This window comes from Solanum stenotomum, chromosome 6 (genome assembly GCF_019186545.1).
Source record: "Solanum stenotomum isolate F172 chromosome 6, ASM1918654v1, whole genome shotgun sequence".
Taxonomy (NCBI): Eukaryota; Viridiplantae; Streptophyta; class Magnoliopsida; order Solanales; family Solanaceae; genus Solanum; species Solanum stenotomum.
The window spans coordinates 33,574,897-33,598,204 of record NC_064287.1 but is presented as its reverse complement, the minus strand read 5'-3'; the positions used below and the strand labels follow the sequence as shown (position 1 = coordinate 33,598,204).

At 36.9% G+C, this 23,308-nt stretch overlaps 1 protein-coding gene across 1 annotated transcript; it reads right to left on the bottom strand.

The window, feature by feature from the left end:
* Positions 1–5,739: 5,739 nt before the first annotated feature.
* On the bottom strand, positions 5,740–22,838 carry LOC125868539 (protein phosphatase 2C and cyclic nucleotide-binding/kinase domain-containing protein). The gene is made up of 16 exons (XM_049549164.1): positions 22,683–22,838; positions 21,098–22,289; positions 14,595–14,726; positions 14,268–14,498; positions 14,006–14,131; positions 13,709–13,771; positions 13,442–13,524; positions 12,740–12,971; positions 12,300–12,613; positions 12,045–12,132; positions 11,893–11,959; positions 11,394–11,671; positions 11,245–11,310; positions 8,265–8,395; positions 6,670–6,823; positions 5,740–6,448 (listed from the first exon to the last, which is right to left on the bottom strand). Exons 2-16 carry the CDS (start codon positions 22,127–22,129, stop codon positions 6,203–6,205), a joined length of 3,243 nt encoding a protein of 1,080 aa, XP_049405121.1. The 5' UTR covers positions 22,130–22,289; positions 22,683–22,838; the 3' UTR covers positions 5,740–6,202.
* Between the last annotated feature and the right edge of the window lie 470 nt (positions 22,839–23,308).

The following is a 23,308-nucleotide window of genomic DNA, read 5'->3' as shown; positions in this document are numbered from 1 at the left end:
CCAAAAACTCATAATGACCATATCTGGTTTTGAAAGCTATCTTTGGAATATCACATTCCCTTACTCTTAATTGATGATAGCCTGATCTGAGGGAAGCTGATCGAAAAGATCATCAATTCTCGAAAGAGGATACTTATTCTTGATGGTAACTTTGTTCATCAACTGACGGTAATTTATACACATCATAAGGGAACCATCTTTGTTTCTCATAAACAAGACCGGAGCACCTCAAGGTGAGACACTTGGTTGAATGAACCCCATATCTAATAGATCCTTTAACTGCTCTTTTAACTCTTTCAACTCTGTTGGTGCCATTCTGTATGGCGGAATAGAGATAGGACGAGTATCTGGAATGATGTCTATACCGAAGTCTATTTCTCTCTCAGGAGGGACTCCGGGTAGGTCTTCAGGAAAGACTTCTGGAAACTCTTTTACTATAGGGACTGACTGAATGAGAGGTACCTCAACACTTGAGTCATTAACTCGGAATAAGTGATAGATACAACCCTTCAAAACTAACTTTCTCGCCTTAAGGTACGAAATGAAACGACCCTTAGGCACTGCTGAACTACTACTCCACTCTATGACTGGATCATTAAGAATCTAAAACTTGACAACTCAAGTTCTACAATCTATTGATGCATAACAGGCATGAAGTCAGTCCATACCTAGAATGAAATCAAAATCCACCATGTCTAACTCAACTAAATCAGCATGATGTCTTTGTGATTGATGGAAATGACACAATCACGATAGACTCGCTCAGCTAGAATAGACTCCCCAATAGGTGTAGAAACACAGAAGGGTTCACAAAGTTTCTGAGGAATAACTTCAAACTTATTTGCAACATAAGGGGTTACAAAAGATAAACTTTCTCCTGGGTCTAGCAAAGAATAAACATCAAAAGTAAAGACTTTGATCATACTAGTGACAATATCTGGAGAGTTCTCTTGCTCTTGGCGACTAGTGATTGTATAGAGGCGGTTTGCTCCTCCACCAATACCGAAAGTAGCTCCTCTAGGTGCAGCCCTGTCTGGTGGAGCAACTGATGAAGACTGGGCTCTATTGCCTGAATTTCCACTACCTTGCTTATTCTTAGGACACTCTTTCATGAAGTGTCCCTCTTGCCCACACTTGAAACAACATATCTGGCCATCACGACACTTACCTGAGTGGAATCTACCACATACAAGAGCCCAACTACCTCCTTGTGCCACACTACCTTGAGACTGTGCTGGTCTAGCTCTGAAGTTCTGTGAAGTCTGGCTATTATACTCACCTTTGTTCTTAGGTGCAGGTGCATTAGCAGATGGTGGTGCAGGCCCCTTTTGCTTCTGAAAGGACGAACGATTCACACTACCCTTCTGTTGCCCAGACTCATTTCCTGTCTTCGCTTTCTTATTCTTGAACTCCTCTCTATCTCTAAGCTTCTCTTCCTCTACCCGATGCACATAGACCATCAACCTCGAAATGTCCATGTCCCCAATAAGCATTGCTGCCCGGCCCTCTTTGCTTAATAAACGGCCCAACCCAACAACGAACAAGCTCATTCTACTTCTTATATCCTTAACCATCTCTGGAGCATAACGGGATAGTTGGGTGAACTTCAACTCATATTCATGAACACTTAGAGAATCTTGCTTAAGTGTGAGGAACTCACGTACCTTGGCCTCTTTCAGTTCCCAGGGAAAGAAATGCCCCAAGAAAGCTTCCTCAAAACAGGCTCAACTCATAGGTGGTGCATCCTCAACTTTACCCCCTTTCCACTGATCAAACCAGGTCCTAGAAACATTCTTCATCTGGTATGAAGCTAGCTCAACTCTCTCAGTATCAACAACATGCGTCACATCAAATACCTTTTCCAGTTCCTCAATGAAGTTCTTTGGATCCTCAGTAGTGCTGGAACTAGTAAAACTTGGAGGATTCATCCTCAAGAACTCACGAATCCTTGAAGTGTCAGCCTCTTCTTGTCGAGCCCCTCTTTGCTGCCTAACCTAGTTAGTCACAGCCTGGCTCAACATTCGGATAGCCTCACAGAACTCAGCATTGGTGACTTCGCCTTGAGGTTGCACTTCAGGTGCATTGGGTAATTCTTGCTCTTCAATATTTCTCCTAGCTGGACGACCTCTGACTGCTCTTCGTAGAGGCATGATTATCTGAAAACATGCACAAACATGAATTAGAAGAAAATTTTTAGAGATCAAACTCTAATGCACGAAAAGAGTGTGAAAGAAGTGAGATAATTTCCTAAGTGTTGCAGCCTCCTAATTATAGATGTGGCGCGCTTCACACAGATAACTAGGACTCTACAGACACGACTTTATAGACTCCCTAGGACTCTTGAACTCTGTGCTCTGATACGAAGTTTGTCACGTCCCGAGCCTACACCCTGGGCGGGACTGGCACTTGAAGATCATTGCTGACCACAAGCGAACCTTTGGCCTGGCTTACTTAACTTAGTGGAAGACAATATTCATATCTATAATGATCAATGAACTTAACTGAACTGAATAATAAAATAACTGAGAATGTTTTAAAGATTAAACATTCAACTTGGACAAAAGTGGCAACCCAAATCTTTAACATAAGAATGATAATGCAAAGACTATTGAACTACTAACTATCTATGAAGCCTGTAAAACAAAGAGGGATGTCGGGACAGGACCCCCGATCATCCTAACATCTGAAAGACTAGAAAGCAAATAAAGGAGTCCTTCGAAATGCAAGGAGGCTCACCAATAGACTCTGAATGCTCAAGCTGGATCAACAAGGCACTGGATGCTGATCCTGGTTACCTGCGTCTGCATCATAATAAGATGCAGGTCAACTGACATCAGTACATTAAATGTACGAGTATGCGAGTTGTAATGCTAACAAACATAGGCTCGAAGAGATTATGAAAGAAACACCTACCTGGCTCTTCTCAAATCATGGATACTCAACTCAATATAAAGCAATAAAACACATGCGATATATGTATAAAGCTTATAAAAAAACTGAAAACAATCTTAGTTCGTTAACGATAAAGCAATAACAAACTTAACTTTATTCATTTAGAAAGTAATATAACTTCTGTGGGAGATTCTCTAATCGACAACCATCACTATGAGCCTAAGTGATGGTACAACATTTTACCTTACGTTGCCAAGGATCGTCCTATACCTTGCCATCGGTATAGAACCTGAACTACTAAGTGGATCCACTAGTCTATGCTAAAATGCACTAAGGAATCATCTAAAAAGTATGATATTTTTTCTGCCCATGATGGCTACATGGTTTATGGGGGCTTGAGTTAATATGAACTCGCGTCCCCATATCGGTGCTCAATACTACTCCCAAAATATACTTAGCTCGTATGTTTTTAAAACAACTTCTTCTCTGGTTTGAGATAATTGCTCAAACTTAGCTTAAAAAGCTCTCTTGGAATCAATGTTCCCTTTTGCTGTTCAAAACTCTTTTGAAAATCTCAGTTTCCTCTCATCTTAAATGTGAAAACATTTACTCTTGGAAATACTTAGTTCCCATAAATCATTTTAAAGAAAATGAACTTTGCTCTTACTCTTTACTCAACTTCAAAACTTAAGTCTTAAAACAAAGTTAAAACTTTTGTAAAAGACTTATGAAAACTTGAAATGAACTTCTCTTACTTGACTCTTGACTTCTCTTAACTTTGCTATTAACTGCTCTTGACTTGACTCTTAACTGATCCTTGAATTGAATTATGGATTCAAGGATTATGATTGGTGTTTGAAAAGATCTCATGTTGTTTAGGAAAGATTTTAGATAACTAATCATGAGAAAATACCGAAAATCAAAATTTGAAGGTGGGTCCGCGATGCGGAGGCATAATTAAATTTTGGTTTCGAAAACGTCTTTTGAGGCAGAACATCTCATGTCAGCTATGCGACGCAGAGCAGAATTTTTCAATTCTGGGAACAGGTCGTGCGACGCGGTCCCATACTCAAATTTCGTCGGACGAAATTTCTTCTTCGTGTTCCAGCGCCAAATCACCCAACCTCTGTTCTTTTTCTCAAATTACCTTTAGATACAGATACCCAACAAATGTACCTAAGAACCTAACTCGAAACGACTCTATAATGCGACGTAACGAACTCAGAAATTTCTTAATTCATCCCAATTCAAGAACAACATTGAAATTCAAGAATTCATGTCAAGAACATCAACTTTCAAACTCTTTTAGGATGAATTTCGCTGAACTAAACATGTTTGGCGCGTGGGTGAATGAACCCAACGCTATGAGAGACTCACATACCTTGCAGGGCCAACTTCTTGGCGAATCCGCAACCAAAATCAATCGTTTTTGGCGAATCTTGCTTTTCCTCTTCTCCTTTCTCTTGCGTTTTTTTTCCAAAAGCCCTAACTCTATTTCTCAAAAGTGTAAACTAAACCAACTCAGTTTGGACCCCAACTATTTTATTAAAAACGAATTTAATTAATTGGGTAAGAAAAAGACCAAACTACCCTTCAAAAATCCGAATTGGGCATTTTCTTATTCGAGCAGCACAACTTCCAAAGGGCATAACTCACTCATAGAAACTCGAAATCATGCAAACTTGGTGGCGTTGGAAAGATCATTCCAAGAGCTTTCCAACCATATCTGGAACTACATGTAACTCATCCTGATCTAGGAGTTATAGTCGTTTGAAATTGACCAAAAAATTCATTTTAACTTAAATTTTCCAGATTTCCTTATACTTTCCAAAAATAACTATTTCCAGATTTTAAACTTTCTTCTAGTTCTTTCTAGTTGCGAGATGTTACATATGACCAGTCCAAAGTTCATAAGGTGTCAAAGATACAGATTTAGAAAGCACCTTATTCAATATGTAGGCTGCAATCAATAATGCATCTCCCTAAAAAGAGATAGACAAATTTGTCTAGGCCACCATTGACCTAGTTATCTCTAATAATGTTTTATTCCTTCTTTCAGCTACACCATTTTGTTGAAGTGTATAAAGAGTAGTTCTGATAATCCCTTTTCAATACATATTTATTTAATTTTTTTGACAAATATTCACATCCTCGATCAGTTTTTAAAACCTATATGCTGTTATCTTATTTATTTTAAACTTCATTCATATATCTTTTAAAGCACTCAAGTGCTTCAGATTTATGAGAAATCAAATAGACATAAACAAAACGCGTGAATTTAAACAAAGTATGTAGCACCAGACCTTGCCCTCACATTCATTGGACCACAAATATCAAAATGAATTAACTGAAGTGGGAACTCAGATCCGCAAAGAATTCTAAGATTCACATGATTCTAAGTGCCATATCGATATCCAAATATGCCTACTTAGGTAGCCCAGAATAAAGCAGAAAATTCGTTAGGGTTGTACTTGACATCCTAAGTGCCATATTAGTTAAATATCATTTTGTGCTCTTCTTCCATCTTTTCTATTGAATATTTGTTAGTCAACTCAATTGAGAAGTGGGGCTACAACTACTATTACCAAAACTGCATCATACAAGGGGATATTTTGCAAACAATAACTCATTGCAATTACAAACAATATAGCAAAAGTTAGCTAAGCCAAAGAATATGTCCATCAGTCCATTTGTAGTTGCTTCTCTCAACAAACCAAATGCAATCAGTATACCATGCTTTTGGTGAAATCTCCTTCACTCAATACAAGGCACAGGGAACCTCAAATAACTACAACAATAGGTTCAAAAACAAAGAAACACAGCTCCAATTTGGAGAATACTTTATAGAACAAAAAGCTCTTCATTTTTTTAAAATAACAAATATAAGACCAAAAATCTGATAAATTGGGTGCAACATGGCTTCTCTCAGCCATGGACACTTTTAAGAGATACATATTTTCTTTTTTGATGGAGTGAGATGGGGAGACTTGTTAGGATGCAATAAAAGGACTCTGTGTTTAATTTACGTATTACGTATTTACATAGGCATGGTAAATTTTCACAAAAGAACATAAGTATGAACCTTATAATACGTCTAACATAAGCAAATGAATGTCCAAGAAAAGCAGCAAGACATTTTCTCTCTAGGAGGGCCACATGTTGATGAACAGGAGAACATGATCTAGATGCACCATCACTCAGTTCATTTGAATTGAGTCTCCAATACGGACAGTTATGAAACAATAAACTGGTCAATTTTGTTGGTAGCGTCATCATGGAATGTGATGGGCAGAACTCCAATAATAACGTGCTACCAGTCTTGAAGCCACTCTGGAGTGTTAAGCTCCTCCATATCACGATTAGGGGAATGTAGGGAAGCTATGTTCTCATCACCATGGTTTTCCAAGCGTTGACTTATACGAGAGAGAATCTCTGCAGGAACAGGACTTCGATGATCTGCTATTGCTTTCCAATCAACATCAAGAAACCAGGGATGACTTTTAATAGAGTCAACACCTTGGCTTCCGAGTCTTAGCTTTTCATCAACTTGAAGTAACTGGCACAAAATTTATGTCAAGATACTGGAAAGGATACCAAGAAATTGGAGAACTTGTATAAAAAAAAACCAATAGCCTTGCTGTTGGTTTGAAGGACAAAAAGAATGGAATCATGGATAAGAAAGTAACGCATTTCTAAGTCATAACATATAATCAGCCATTTTTCCAATTCCAATCCTCTTATGTATAAAGCAATCAATTCTTTTAGACCTGGTGATACCTTGGTAATGAGATCAACAGCTTCTGGGCTGAATATATGTGGAAGTGTCAGCTGTCCTTTAGCAATCCTTGCAAATGTAAGCTCACTCTCTCTCCATGATCCGAATGGCATTTCACCTTGTAGCATGAAGTAGATCAATGTTCCCAAAGCCCACCTGTCAATTTCAACTAGCAAATGTCAGTCAAGAATATAAGTTGGAGAAATAGCTTGTGCCACAAAATAAGCACTTATGATTTTTTGAGAAATCTATATGTAGCTGAAGACTTGAAGAAGCATGACATCTCTACAAAGTTGCTTGCTCAAAATAGAAGTGTGTCCAGTGAATCAACTAAAAGACGCTTCCGAAGACATGGTAGTCAATGCAAGTGTTAGAAGACTTTCCAGTTCTCTTCCCCAGAAGAGGAGGAGGGTAGGGGGGAAGGACACTAGGAAATTTGATTTACTCTTCAAGGAGAAAGCACAGAGGGAAAGTAGGAAACGCTTGAGTAGGTGGCCTTACAAGTCACTCATCATTGTCTTCCAGTTAACTCATTTGCAGCAGCTTCTCCCTTCACAAACTAACCAACCTGAGACATTTGTTCCTTCTAGGGTTTTAAGAATTAAGTTACATTACTTCTACATGTTTTCACTATACAACTTCATCATTTTGAAGCATGTGGATTGTTTCTAAATGACTTTCACCATGAAAGAGCACCTAACTTCATTATCTCCTCATTCCAAATCCCAGAAAATAAACAAGAGAAGACCAGACAGGTACGGCTGCAAGTTTGCCTTCCAAACACTGCTCTAACTTGAGTGAATAATCTCTCTCATGAATGAGTAAACTTCATTAGATTAAGAAAAATTCTAGAGGCAGTAACGATTCTATTGTGCATGTCTTCAGGGTACAGCTCGGTAACTGTAAAGCTAAACTCATACCTCATGACAATGAGGTCATGGGTAAAATATCTTTTCCCCCTTTGATGTATCACACAAAATATATACACATGCACACAAAACCACTCACTACATAGAAGATAAAACAAAATGATAGATTCACATTTGTAATTTTACAGTCAGAAGAGACAGGACACTTATCATTTCAAGATTCACAACTTCCAGATAACTGCCATCTTAAAATAATTACCAAAGCATGATAACTATACACTTATTTAAAGTTAATCAATCAGACTAAGAATCTGATCTGGTAGTATGTGATGCATTATTAGCCTATAGTAATTATTTCAAACTTTGAGATATTCCAAGGGTAAGAGGGATAAATGGCTGCTGATGCTCGTTAGTGATGTTTGCATCACATCATTATACTCACTGAATCACTTGGATAACCAACTGTATTTTAGACATCACGATAGGCAGAAACCATGCATCTTTGTAAGACTTCTCTTAAGCATTTCAATAATTAGAGCAATTTCAAAATGTTGCACTAATTGCCTTCGATTGCACTTCTTCTCTGTTAAACTAGGTTTCCTCAGAATAGATCCAAGTTGACCAATTCTTCATCTCCATAATAGCAATCCTTTAATTACTGAATTAACTTTTTTCAGTCATATGTAGTACTTGAATAAATTTTGGCCGATAGGGAAGTAGGATTTTACCAGTCAGCAGCAAAGCCATGGCCTTTCCCTTGGACTATTTCTGGAGCTAGAGAATCTGCCATTCCGCATATGGTAAATGTCCTCTCATCCAACTCAGAAGAAATCTTCTTGGCAAATCTGAATTCCACTAGCTACAGAAAATCAATAAAGGAATATCATTATTGAAAAAAAGTAATTATCCAGCAACATACTCTCCAGGGTCATTTAGAGGAAAGAATCTAAACAGTCCCCAATGTACAGTGGAAGGTTTATCTTGTTCCTTAATACGTACCACTGAATACAAATCGTCCCCTAAGTGGCTAAGTATGTAAAACTGGCAGAAAACCTCCATAACCAATGGAGAATTGCAAGCATTTAACCGAGCAGCAGTAAAAAATAAAATAAGCAAACACACCAGACTTCTTCTCCAATTGACCTGACTCAACCAAAATGTGGGACAATCAAAAGGACCTTAATTTCATAGAACCTGAAGTGAAGTTTATCTGGCTTATCACTAAAGTAAATTTCTTCAGTAGGTCACAAAACTAAACAAAACATAGAATTATCTGTGGTATAAGTGCTTCTCTTTCCCAGTATATAGAACGAGCCTGTAAGCTATTTTTGCCGTGCAAACTGTTTGGTGAAATTGTTTCGACTGGCAGCATAATAATTTCGGTTAGCTCATCTGAATTTCGGTCCTGTTATAAACGGAATTCTATTTTAAAAGTTGGACCAAAATAGTTGTTACCCAACAGCCCTTCAGAAGAAATAGCTGTTTGAAACGGCTAGAAACGGCCCCCAAAACCCCTAAAATTTATTTTTAATCCACAAGTTTAAGAAATTACACTTTGGCCTTAATTCTCAACAATAAATACCCCATTTTCATTTCACACAAATCTTCCTACAGTCTCTTTAATCTCTCTCAAAAATTGCAGGAGTATTGAAATTTTACTATGTAATTTGCAACTTCCTACTCCATATTGAAATATTTTATATGCTATTAATTATTTGGAAATTGAGAGTGAAATTGGCAACTAGCTTGGGGAATGAACAAGATTCAACTATCAACCTCAATTATACGTGTGTTTGGTACACAGGTTCCATCTCAAAAAAGCAAAGACACTTGTTGGCGGGGGGACAACTTAAACATTGCAGTCTTATTCAGAGATTGGATCAAAGAGGAGAGAAGAAATTTTGGCCACCCAGAGGTTAATGATAAAGATGACACAATTTATAATGAGATCCTACCAATAGGAAGCTGCAACAGTGAATGCGAGGAATTTGACAAAGATGTTCCAATTTTAATGGAAGAGATGCTTGAAACTATAGCACAATTGGAAGGAGTCTCTAAAGTTATGTAGTTTTCTTTTAAGGCAAATTTTACTGAGTTATTTGCAACTTTTGAACTTGAAATACTATTTTGCAAATTAGAAATTGTATAAAAAAATATCAAGTTCAATTTTTTATCAAATAAAATTGGAGGCTTTTAGCCTTGGAATTATTTTTGTTCAAATATTCCCGTGTTTATATACAATTTTTTTAAAGGAAAAAAATTCCCCTAGATCCCATCCTGTCCAGTCCCAACCCACCCCCATCATGTCCCGATACAACCCGGCCCACCAGGCACCGGAATGTGGGCCGGTGCAGTATCCCTTCCCAGTTCCCCGAACCCGGCTCCTTATACTCAATCTTCCCTTTTCCCCTACCATGTCCTGTCCTATCCTGATCCCCCTTACTCATCCTGTTCCATTCCGTCCCAACTAACAGCCCCACTCTGCAGGCATTCCAAAGGATTCCCTTTATAAGGTTCCAACAGGGAGTTCAAGAGATGAGCAGAGGTATTACTGCTAAAGGATGGACCTGCTATGGCAGTGGGCTAGTAAGAGGTCCTATTGGAGCTCTCATTATTATTTTTGAGCTGCAAATCACTAATCTCACCAACAAATCATCCTTTGAATGCTCCTCACTATTCTAGTACAACCATCAGCTTAACTACATACGTCAGTATGTCATTGTTCTTCCTCCATTGAATCCATTATGTATCTATTGACATAAAACATTTTTAGCCGTAAAACATAAGTATTTATCCCTATCTTTATATCTTGGAAGAAAATTTGGTTTCTTTTATTTGTTTTGATTTTTACTTCAGATCTGTCACCCACTTGCCTTTTCCTGTTAATTGTAGGATGTTAAACTGACTTAGACAAAATTTGTCCACTTTTTGCATATATAAAGGATATTATATTCACTAATCACTAGGATATGTTAAAGATAGAAAAAGTCCCACATTAGTGGTTAATAATATGGGTGGTCTCCTTATAAAGCTTGGGCAATCCTCCTCCATTTGAGCTACCTTTGGGGTGTGAGTTAGACCCAAAACCTACTTTTTATAGTATATATCGAAGACCATAATAAACCTATCACTATAACTAAGGACCATTTGAGGTTTTCACCATTGTTTCACGAAATAGTTATGTAGGTATTATATGTTGGAGTTATGCGGTTCAGTAGCAAATAACAAAGCATGAATCATTATGCAATACAACGATTGTTATGAAATAAAAAAAAAAGATATAGATTCTTGTGCAGAGATTGTAATACCAAAGTAAAGATCTAACTTTATCCTAAGATTGATAATTCACACATTTCGTTATGCAATGTTTTATATTGGAAGCCTATTAAAAATACAAAGATTTAAAAAGGACAGCCCAGTGCACGAAGCATCCGACATTCACACAGAATCCAGAGGAGCGCATCCCAAGAAGGTATAATGTAGGCAGACTACCCTGACACAAGCATTAGTGGTTGATTCCACGGCTCAAACTCACGGACCTATAGATACAGAAAAAGGTTTCCCTTCAATAATGAAGAGATCTAGATTGATATTGAATTTTCTTATACAACAAACCATGCAAGCCTAAATTGTAAAAGAACCTTGTCATTTATAGTGGTCTACATAAGAAAAACTCTGAAGGCAATACACTACAAGAGCAATATTTACCTGGATATGGCCAGTTTGGTCTAACATTAGTACGTCAGGAGAAACACCTCTATAAAGTATGCCATTCTGATAATGGAAGGAATAAGGAAAAGAGTTAAATTCTGAAATTACCATGTGCTTATAATAACTAGGACCAGGAGTCAACTTACATTGTGCAAGTCTTCCAGAGCAATGACAACTGATGCAGCACAGAAACGTGTGGACTCCTCATCAAGGGGGTTGTTAAGTATTGCTACCACAGAGCAAGCCAGGCATGTGTCCAGAACTATGCCAGCATGAATTTCATCAGCACAAGTACATAAAACTTGAGGTACTGAAGCTACTGTATTCATTTGCTTCAATAGATTCTTCTCATTTAATACTTGTGCTTCTTTCCCAAGCATTTTAATTTTCTTCTTTGAAAACCTCTTCAAGCTAAACATCTTATCTGCAGAAAGACGAGAAATTTTTTCATTCCTTAACTGAATACAATCATCAAGATTCTAGTACGCCCACAAACTGTTTCTAAAAGGTATTACTGGTCAGACACAAAGTAAAACCAAGAGAGAAAAGGCCCCCAAAGGAATGTATTCTGCATATATCAGCATTAAAAACAAAGAGAACTAATGAGGTCGTAACAAAACAACAGACGAAATGCAGAAAAACAACCTGAGTCTCTTAGACGAACTAGGCCAATCTCACTGCAGTCAGTCGAATATAAGCAAGTCTTCCACTCCTGGACAAATAGCTAATTGATTCAAACATCTGTCTATTAACAGGTTTTCTGAAAATACGTTAGGAAGAAGTAAAAAGAACCTCACCAAATCAGCAAGCTGCAATCTTTCAAGCGTCAAAGTGTCAAAGCTTTGGACAGATTCTGAAGAGAGAATTGTTTGATGGCCCTTTGCCCTACATAAATGTTTGCAAAACATTTTAGTCATAGATGCAACGAAAAAGTAAAGACTTAAAATCACTTTACATCATACATCTATCAGACCCAAAATGTTAAACAAAGAATGCAGACGTCTTTTTTCTTTTGCTTTGGTAACTTCTGTTTCACTAAATTTTTGTCATACCTAAGTTCATCCTGCGAGAGCTTTGCCAAAGGACCCACAACTGAATCAAACTTCTCCTTAGTTAAGATAGCGCATACCACATCACCAACAGCAATGACACTCAAAGAGGCAACCTGTTCCCCAAGAAGTGTCCATTCCCCAAAGTAGCTCCCTTCACTCTTCTCGACTGTTATGCTTTTTTTGTTCTGTATATCATCCTGCTTTTGGTTTTCACACAGGAGACTTGATGCATTTTCAGATTTTACTAAATCCATGTCAAATGTAATTTTTACAACCCCTTTCTGGATAATGTATAGGCCCAAAGGCTCCTGTTTCTGCAAACAAATCCAAATCATGTGTAAGAGAAAATCACAAGCAGAAGGCAGTAGTCATAAAGAAAAATTATCATTTTAAATGGAGCAAACTGTAAGCAGGCAAGGGAAGAAATTTGAAATAGGTACCTCATTTACTATTGTCTGTCCATCAGAAAAGGGAACTTCTGAAACCATATCTGCAATATGACTTAGTTGTAAAATTGTCAATCTTGATAGAAGATCTACAGAACGCAGAAGCTTCAATGAAGACAAATTAGAAAACTCTGACACAAGAATTCCTCTAAAATCTTCTCGTTTAAGTTCCCACAAAATTCCATTGGTGACAGCACGAACAGAAGCTTGGAGTGGTTTATTGTACCTGTAGTAAGACTGAATTCAGCGCAAAACAGAGATAGCCAAAATAATTCTACAGATGATTCAAAGAGCGGAGAGATTAATCAACTGTAACTAATAAACCAGTACTATGGTCTTGCAATATTTATGAACCACACAAGAAAGATATAATGGCCAAACAGGTAAGTCAGGTGATAGGACACAGCACTTCATTTGAAAAAGAGAAGGGACATATTGCCATTGCTGCTTCAGATTGTGAGAGGATACAAAAAGAACTAAGAAAACTAGTATTTTGGTGCAAAGCTCCAGAATAACATAATCTCAAGGTTGATTATTTGTTCAGTATTATACGGCTTTATCTGGGAGTGAAAACTAGAGGGGAATATATAACAGTTCCGCAAATAGACCCTCTAGAACGGTATTTCACTTTCCCCTCAAAGAAAGATATCAAATTTGAATTTTAATGAATTCCAATGGAAAGAACAGAGATCTTACATCAGAGCCAGCTCCCCAAAGGATGACAGCTTATCAGCTGTGTAGTGCTGAAGAACCCTAGGAGCTTCTCCGTTTATCTCATCCTGGCATTTGTAATTCAAAGTTGAAAACTTCAAATTAGATATGACGGACATTAATTGGGACAAGCTTCTTTACATGATAATAATGAATCTGATGGTTTTAAGATTTGGCCAGAGACTATGGTGAAACCATGCACAGTGAGTTTGATCACATTTAAACAAAATCAAGCGGAAAAACAACTCCCACCTGTGTTGCTAAGACCTCAAATTCCCCACTTCCAACGACATAGAAAGAGTCACATTCTCCACCCTGCAAAACATTGATCGTTTGGTAATACTGAGAATTCTCAGAGTGTCAGAATTTAGTGCACAAGAAATTGTAAGTCTAAGATCACATGTTTCTTCCTCAAACATGAAATATGAAAAATTGAAATCCTCTAAGACCAAAAATACAGGAAAACTTATAAGAATACTGTGCTTTTGAATTTGGAGCTTCTTTAACAATATTATATTGCTGGATCAAAACTCTATCAAGAGAATTTACCTGTTTGACTACAATGTCTCCAACTTGAACCTCAACTCTTTGCATACAATCCAACAAAACTTGACACTGAGAATCTGTAAGCTTTCTAAAAAGAAAATGATCATGCAAAACCCGTTCAATCTGTGCCTGTGAAGCAGAGATGTGATTTACTTTTCAACCATGAGATCGATTAAACTGATAACAATTGAGGGTGTGGGTTATAAGATTCTTTATTTTCCAGAACAGCATATCATACGGAAATAGATAAAGAAAGAACGGTTACTTCTTCTTCCCATGTCTTCCTATGGGCTGGAGATGGGGGAACCCATATCTGCCCATTCTCTAAGGAACTCTCAATAGCACGCAGTCGTGCCCGTGATATATCTTGCCTGGCACGTTGAATCCTAGAATTCCAGTTCATAACTGATGGAGATTCTGATCCAGATAATTCCACAACCTGAGGCAATGGTGGTCGTAAAACAACATCAGAACTTATTGATTGACCAACCGCAACCTGACAATAAAATAAATGTAATGAGTGAACATTTAAATTACAGAAAGTATAAAATAATTCCGAACAGAGAATATCAAAGCAAAGAAAGCATCTTACATTAGTCAATCCATTTACTTGTACAACTATCACGGTAATATCATCTGTGCGAGTTTCATACTGTAGCCAAAGACGGTATGACTCAGCAACAATTGCAGCACAAGCATCACGCGGATCCTTATACTTTGCGACCTACAAGGTCATTGAGAGAATTTGGATTATTAACAGGAAAAACACAAAAACAAACAGAGTAAACACCGTGCTTGCATCATGTCAGCATTCTCAACTGATCTTAGGAGACTTGTTGAGGTGGAACACAGAAATATTACAGACAGAGAAAACATACATGAGAGCAAACTGGTGTTATACAACAGAAAGAACAATATCGAAAAATGATGATTAATAAGCCTACAAGTGTTTAACTAAAATTGTCAATTAAACACCACGTGTACCCACGGTAAGGCCTAGTGGTTAGTGAAGTGGCTAGGGAACCATGAGGTCTTAAATTCAAATCCCAAGAGACAAAAATTTCTAGGTGATTTCTTCCTATCAGCCCAAGACTTGGTGGATAGAGTTACCCAGTATAGTCGAGGTGCATGCGAGTTGGCCCGTACGCCAGCTTATAAAAACAAAGACACAGGATGCCTCAAAGGCTAGATAAAGCCTGTGGGATCCAAAAGACCTTTTTTTCTTAAGAAATTTATCTTAGCAGTTTTTTGGTTTAAACATCAATAAACTGTTGTCAGAACTGTGTTAGTTCAATTGTTTTGAGTAGCACAAATAACTGCTTCTGGAACTCTTTTAAGCAAAATTTATATCATTCCTTTAGTAACAGTGCAGCAGTAGTATCCCCAGCTATGTATTACTTTTTGCCAAGGTAAAGTTATATATAATATATATATATATATATATATCTTCCTGATGCTGTTATTAATACCACTAACTTTATAAAAAAATGTATTAGCAGTAAGAGTATGCTGATATAGACCACTGAGTAAACCAAAAGTAGCTCTCACAGATTGTGTAGAAAGCTAATGAAATCAACTGCTCCTTCTACTTCATTTTTACTCCAAAAAGAAAGTAAAGAAATACATAGCGATATCTACATAATTAAGTATAAAAATCCTGTTCTGCAGACTTTTGCATAGATTAAGGTAAATTTTCGCTTCTGCTACTTTACCAGAAATTGTTTTTTTGAGAAAGGTAACTTATATTATAAACAAAAGAATACACAAGGAGTATTCTAGTAATACTTACATCCAAAAGTTGCGAAAGAAAAAGAACTCCTATGGAGGTCATAAGAACTCTAAAATACTAGGAATATCAGAAACATCCTTCTGATAAATGTTATTGCTACCAAAAATGACCTCATGGATTATGATTACACTACATCTAGTGTTGTCAAAGGAGAAATGCCTGTAAATGTAGCTGCTTTGCTGCCGTTTATGTGCAAAACTAAACGCGAGCTTTAGTGAAGAAGTATAAAGTAATGCATGAGAAAATAAGTATAAACAAACAGCAATTATAGGAACAAAGGAATTGTAGAACTACAGTTAACATTAAAATTGTGACGTTTCAGTTTAAATACCTTCTAAGGTTTTTATTCAGATGAAAAGATGCAGCTTCTGATTTGACTTTCTTTATAATCAAGAAATCCATTATTTATAGTTTCAAAACTCAGCGGATAGTAGGCCCTCCTCTTCTCTTCTCCACTTGTATTTTAGTCATGGTTCACCAACAGAATTCAAACTAGTGATGTGTGTCTACCACACATACAACATTGTACCTTTACCGTTAAACCAAAACCTTAGGGCAGCTTTTAGTTCCAATCTAATGACTAGATTCTTACCGTATAATTTTCTAGTCTTATTCAACTAACATATCTAACATATATTAACAGTTCACATATCAATTCGCAAGCTATATTTATTGACTATTAATGTCTCTTCAATTTTGAAAAACAAAATGTCTCTTCAAGATAGATACTGTGGTGATGAGTGGTGCCTCTTGGTGCCTATATTAAAACATTGGTTGAGTGAGCCCTTATCTTGAACAACACCTAATTTTAGGTCTTATGCACCAATGTAATCCAAGATGAAAAGCGGAAAAAAGGAGTGTTGAGGTCTACTGGAGCTTTAAGCCCAAAGCACAAATAAACCATGAACTTCAATGTAGGAAGTTGCAACTGAAGGGAATGATAAGGAATATATATGCAGTTCAAGAAAATAATAATTATAAACCCAAACAAGCAATAATATGGACAAGAAGGAAAAACTACAATTAGGTGAAAGATTTATCGTTTAGTTCTGCTATGTTCAAGACAGAATTCATGAACTTTAAGGTGCTCTTTAGTGCCTTGGTAAAGCTTTGCTTAAGCAGGGTGTTGCACACAAATTTTGCATAAAAATGTGGGCTTAAACTTGCCTTGAGTGAAACTGGACAACAATATTTAGTAACCTTCAAAATGAGCCTTTTAGCAACACTAATTATGTCATCTTTTTTTTTTTGAACAGGAAAAGAAAAAGATAACATCTTTTACCCTCTAAGTTTAGCTTTTCCTCCATGTCCACATTTTCAAGACTAGGACCTCCTTTGGTCATTGCCATTGCTAACTGAGCAATGAACTAAAACAAATGCAAAAAACTTACTACCAGATCTAGAGAGATAGAGCTGATTGGAACTACATTACATATGAATGAGAAAATAATCGTGAATGCTATTAATAACAATTTCTTTGCATGATCCAACAAGGGATTGCTTGGTCGAAAATTGGAAAAACAACCTTCAAATCATGTTTTGACTCCCAGCTGGAGGCAATACAATGTGAATAATTCTTATCTGTCTAAATTTTGATGGACAAAGTGATCGGGTACCTTCCATGATGGGAGGTAGTAGGAGATGCGCGAAAGCTGGCTTGGGCACTAACAGTTTATATATAAATACACATATGAAGACATATATGTGTGGGTGTTCAGACACACAACAAATATATTGTAGCGCCCGGAAAATTTCAAACACGTGATGGTGTAGAGGAAACAAGTGAATTCCACAGAAGACTAAACAATTGTGCATCTATTTTAACTCAAGCACGTCTATCCGCTGGTCGAATATTACTACTGTTTTTGAGCTAGTGATCTTCAAATCCTTAACTTATAAACCACAACTCAACAGAGGCTGCCCAAGAGGTGTAATTACCACAACCATCTAACTTTACTGTAGAAATTGCAAGTGATGGTGTAGAAGAAACAATTGACTTATCAATCTGATGATCAATTAGGTTGGACCATTTTTTTGTCACAAAAGAAGTACCGATGAAACAAAGAAGTAAAAATCTTTAACAGATCTAGGAGAGTGATATGTGAGAAAAAAAGAAGTAAACAATCAGACGTAAGAAAGAATAATTTTTTTTTCTTCTAGACGAATATACGAAGATTCAGAGAAAACAAAGAGAACTAATTGAACTAGAATAAGAGGAAAAAGGAAAGAAAGGAATTTAGACAAAAAAAAATGACCCAGAGAAAGAGAGAGGTGAACCCTTAGGGGTGGCCCAGTGGTTTGGGCTTGGGACTTTCATGTTGGAGGTCTCAAGTTCGAAACCCCTTACTTGCAAAGCAAGGGGTTTGCCTTCTGGGTCGAGCTCGTCGCACCGGGCTTGCCTAGTGCGGGTTACCTCTCCTATGTGGTTTGCGAGCTATTGCATAGGAGCGGGGGTTTTACCCTGTGCGCACCCAAAGGGTAGCGACTGCGGGTTTCCCTTGTCATTAAAAAAAAAGGAAAGAGAGAGGTGAGACTCAACAGTGTTGTGATATAGTAGATTTAGCAAGACCTTAAAGTGTGATAAAGACGATTTGAATTAATGTTTTAAGTAACAAAAGAGGCTATATTGCACTGGCATGATAACAAGTATACGAGGTGTATTGGAAGTGATCTAAGGGTTAAGGGAACTCAAAAACACAAGTCGAGTTTGGAAGTTTTTCTACGAGTTAAGTTTGCGAATGAGCTCGCACAAGGTCCAACTTCAAACATGTTATCTCTCGGGACATAAGGAGTTAAGAGTTGAATTACCTATTAAATTAAAGGTTTACTAGTCTAGTTTCCAAAGTATCAAATCGTTCGCCAATTCGACCTCAATACAAAAAGTTCTTATGTGTTTTACTACAATCCTGCATAGTGCCCAAGCGCATGCGATGGACACGTGGCACATCCAAGGGTGTCTATAATCAAATCTCAAAAATAGACTTTTTATTCATGTTTCTTCATCTTCTTACCTTGATATAAACCCTAGCAGACCTAAATCCCTCCTCCTCTGTATCTTCAAGGTAAGTTAATCTTCCATGGAGTCAAGTGTATTTCTCATCCTAGCTCATGAAAACATACCTTAGTTATGTGGAGTTCTTGAAGGTTAATTAGTTTCCCTTAGTGATTTGAAGTGTTTTGAGCTGGATTTTCTTCGAAGTAAGGTATGTCTATTCTCCTACTCCCATAAATGATATTCTAGTGGCCTTTTGAGAATAGTTTACAAGGCGAGACTTACGAGATGGTGATCAGAAGCCTGTGAGTCCGAGTTTCACCCTTTTCGGTAAATTGAATTATTGAGATTGATATATGTATTGGGTTGTTTTTGGTTGTTACAAGGTTGGAGGGAGAATGAATGGCCTTGTAAGGAAGTGGTTGAGCTGTTATTGCTAACGAGATAGCATAAATATGAAAAACGTCATGAATTGCGAATTTTGCAAGTTTGTCGCTCATCGAGTGTCATTATCTTGTATATGTGTGGCAGAGTTTATTGGTTAGTTACTAATGTTAGATTATTATTTGTCGTTCTTGTAGATTAACGTATTAAAGGGATGGTCGATCCTTCATAAGTTTTTCTTAATCAAGAATTGAGGTATGCTAGACTAAATCCATTCTTCGCCACTAAGACACAACCTCCCTATTATACATCCCCTCTTATATGAATCTATGAGGTCTTATATGCCGAAACGACATAAGCAACTAGAGTTACAGTCAAATCTCTATTGTGGCAGCATTTGTCTGAAAGTTTCATGGCTGCTACAGTGAGGTGTTACTATATATGCATATTGACATTTGACATTTAGCTGCTATAATGATGTTTTGCCTACCACCAACCAATGTCTCACCAAATGCTTCTTCCTAATAAACATGCTCATATGGAAGTTGAGCTGCTATTTTTTGAGATAAAACTTTGAAATTCATTTCTCGAATGTTCATTTCTTTATCTTTAAGCCATATTACTTCAAGTAGTGGATATTTTTGAATCTTTAAACATCTAGGCGGTGGTTCGTCCTCTAGGCTAAATTGTGGTGGTTGCTGGTTTACAATCTATCTTTTACCTTCCTAAAATATGTCCATCTCTTATATAATTTCATCCATCTTAATATTCGACAATCAGAACTTGTTCCAACTTGTTTTGCAGTCATTCTTTACTTGTTTTGAACAAGTAGTTATTTGTTAGTTTAGAATGTCATCTTTCACCTCGTTCTGGAATCACTTGATTTCGAGTTCTACATCCTTTGTTGTTCTTGAAATCAGACCATGTATGCATTATTTTCTATTGAAGAACTTAATCCTGGTCGATTGGTTCTTGTCAACTCCAAAAATCACATCAATTTGACATGTATCATTTATTTGTACCAACAAAAAATTACAATATCACTCAATCAATCAATTATGTCTCAATTGGGTCAATAAATTACAATATAAGGCATGAAATGATCTAGAAGTACTGAAATTTCCAGAGCTACATTTCCTTTTCTCTATCTTCGGGAAAGCAGTTCAAGAGAATGTTGCCCAAAAGTGAAAATGAGTCGCACTGCTTTTATTCTTCTGGATTGCAAATCTATTAAAAAAGGTGTGCAGCATAGTCTTAAACTCGTTCTATAATTTTTTTTCCCACTAGCATCCTGAACTAATCAACAGGGCTTGATTAATTCGCCCCAACACTGATCTTATGTAGAGTTGAAATACACAAACAACTAAGAGATTGTATTGGATACAAAAGACATCATTGCAGTAATTGTGGAGTCAGGTGCGCAATTTGTGAATAACGTATAGATTTCATCAAATTTCAAATGCCCCCAAAAGAAAAGATGTTCTATTATAAGGAAAACATAAAAATACTTTATGGTAAGCTATTTGTTTTTGTCAGATATTTCCTTTTGTCTGAATATAGTTTTCCCCTGTATTGTTCCAAAATAGGTTGGGGAATTGATGTGTACTGAAGGTTTAGATGAGCTATCCTTTTGTGGTTAGTCGATAAAATATAGTTTCGCGCAGAGTTATTTCTTCCCATATTATGGGTGTAAAAATTGGTCAATGGTCTTGTGGAAGCCTCTAACTAATTTCCAACAGTCTGCACATCCTTAATAGTAATTCAGATATGACCAGATAATCACACATGTCAAGCAAATAGACAAAGTTCTCAAAAGCCCAAAGCACTTTATTTACCAGTACTAAATAAACAGAATAAGTTTTAAGTCCACTTGTTGGATAAATAGAACCTAAAGATATAGGAAGTAGAAAGAGAAGGAAGAATTTATTACCATGTCCACCACAGTTTGGCTGGAAAGAAACTCAAATACCCCATCACTGGCAATCACAAAGAAAGGATGATCTGAGGTGAGCTCCAAAACAACAATTTCAGGATTTGCAACAACACCAATTGTCTCAGCGACAGAATCACCTATACTTCTTGTAAAAGCCGTACCAGGATACATCCCATTTTGCACCCACAACCTAGGAGGATCACCATCATCACCTTCTTCAGTGTCCCAACATTGCACATCTGGATTTTTCAATCCTTCAATCTGATCCAGTGTAAGAACTCTTGCTCCACAGAGCTTAACCCGCTCAATCTCATCAGGCCTAAATGGTGTTTGGTCGATTGAAAGGTCAACAGCCACGACTTCATCACCCCGTCTCTCAGCTATAACAGCTCTTGAATCACCGCTATTAGCGACATAAAGTGTCGTACCTCGTACGAGTATAGTAATTGCAGTTGTTCCGCTCATGCTATCATCTATAGCGTCAGCGTGCAACTGCGAGTTGGTCATCAAGAATGCCGCATGACATGCCTCCACAGCATCTAAATGAAATTTACTGTTCCTAAGCAAATTTTCACAAATTTTATTTTTCGCAAATTGGGAGCATTGAGCTCCATACTCTCCATGGCCATCAAAAACACCAAAGAAATGATCATCTGGACTTGTTCCAAATGGAGTGTGAATGCATAAACTATCTTGATTAGCTTTATCAAGGGCATCAGGATAGTACCCTCTTTGAGATAGGAACGAACATCGTAGTTCATAATTCCCTGATGGAACTTTTACAACCCGTGAACCATCAGGCGGTAAAAATTGTGCAGAGACTCTTGACAGTCTTCTTATACCAATTTCATTATCCCTAGATAGACTTAATTGATTAAGTTGATCTCTAATTTCTCCATCTTCCCCATTTGATGAAGCAGGTGAAAATACAGCAATTTCAGCAGGTTTCACATTTTTAGGCTCTTTAACATCCACATTCCTTGGTGCACAAATCTCCCCAATACAAGCTCTTGAATAAACACAACCCATAACTATAAACACCAAACCGAGACAAACCCACACCCCAAAACTACCAAATAATTCATCACAAACTTTTTACTTTCAAATAACCGAACAAAATTTTCTCCTAACTTATTAGCAGCACCTCCTTGAGATTGAAAACAAAAATGCCAGAGTAGTAAAGTTGAATCTGAAAAATAGAAAGAAAAAAAACACTGTCAAACCTGGTTGCTGTCCATTCAAATATAACAAAATTCAACCTCTCCAAGGAAACCCAGAATTGCAATTAAAAATAACTTAAAATTGGAAGCATAAAATGAAAGCCCTGTCACCACTGGTATGAAATTATCAATTAGAGATTACAAATAAGCATAATTGGAAGATTAAAAAAAATTCCCTGGAATCCAATTTGTTGGGTAGTCTTGCTTATTGAGAATAAGAATGAGAATGGAGTAGGTTATAAACAGCATGAATGAATATTTTACTAGTATAAACTGCAATTCTCTTCATATACGACAAGCTATTCATCAAAGTATTCATCAAAGTGTTAAATCTGGATAAGAAATAGTAACAGAGAACATACTGTATTGTAAATGCAATTGAACCAAATGGGTTTGTTCCTTCCTTGTCAAATAGAAATAGATAGATGAACACTGCAAGTAGGCAGAGAGAGAGTGCAGAGAGACGTAAACAGTGCATGTGTGGAAGGGCTTGGCCTGTATCTCTTTTTCACTTCTAGTTGGAACTACTATCACAAACCACGCGCTTTTTTCTACACGCAACTCTCTCTTCCCTACCAATAAACCCAGCGTGGCCCAATTTTTTGTATTCATTTTCCTTTTATCTTTTTTCGAACCAACACCATTTATTATTTTTTCAAAAAAAAAAAAAATACTACTCCATAATTATCTAAACCAAATAAATCATGAAACACTCATTATACATTATTATGGTATATTCAAAATGTTGAATATAACTTACTTACATAAATCATAAACTAACTATACATTAATTATATATTCTGATACACCCAAATTATTTTATATAACTTAAATGAAGTATACATTACGAGTGTCACAACCGAAGACTACACACTAGACGTGACATGGTGCATAGAAGCATAAGCTACGACCTTATCATTTTGCATCAACACACAACAAAAACCAATTTTGGAGGAATCACAATACAAAACGGAACCATCTGAACCTT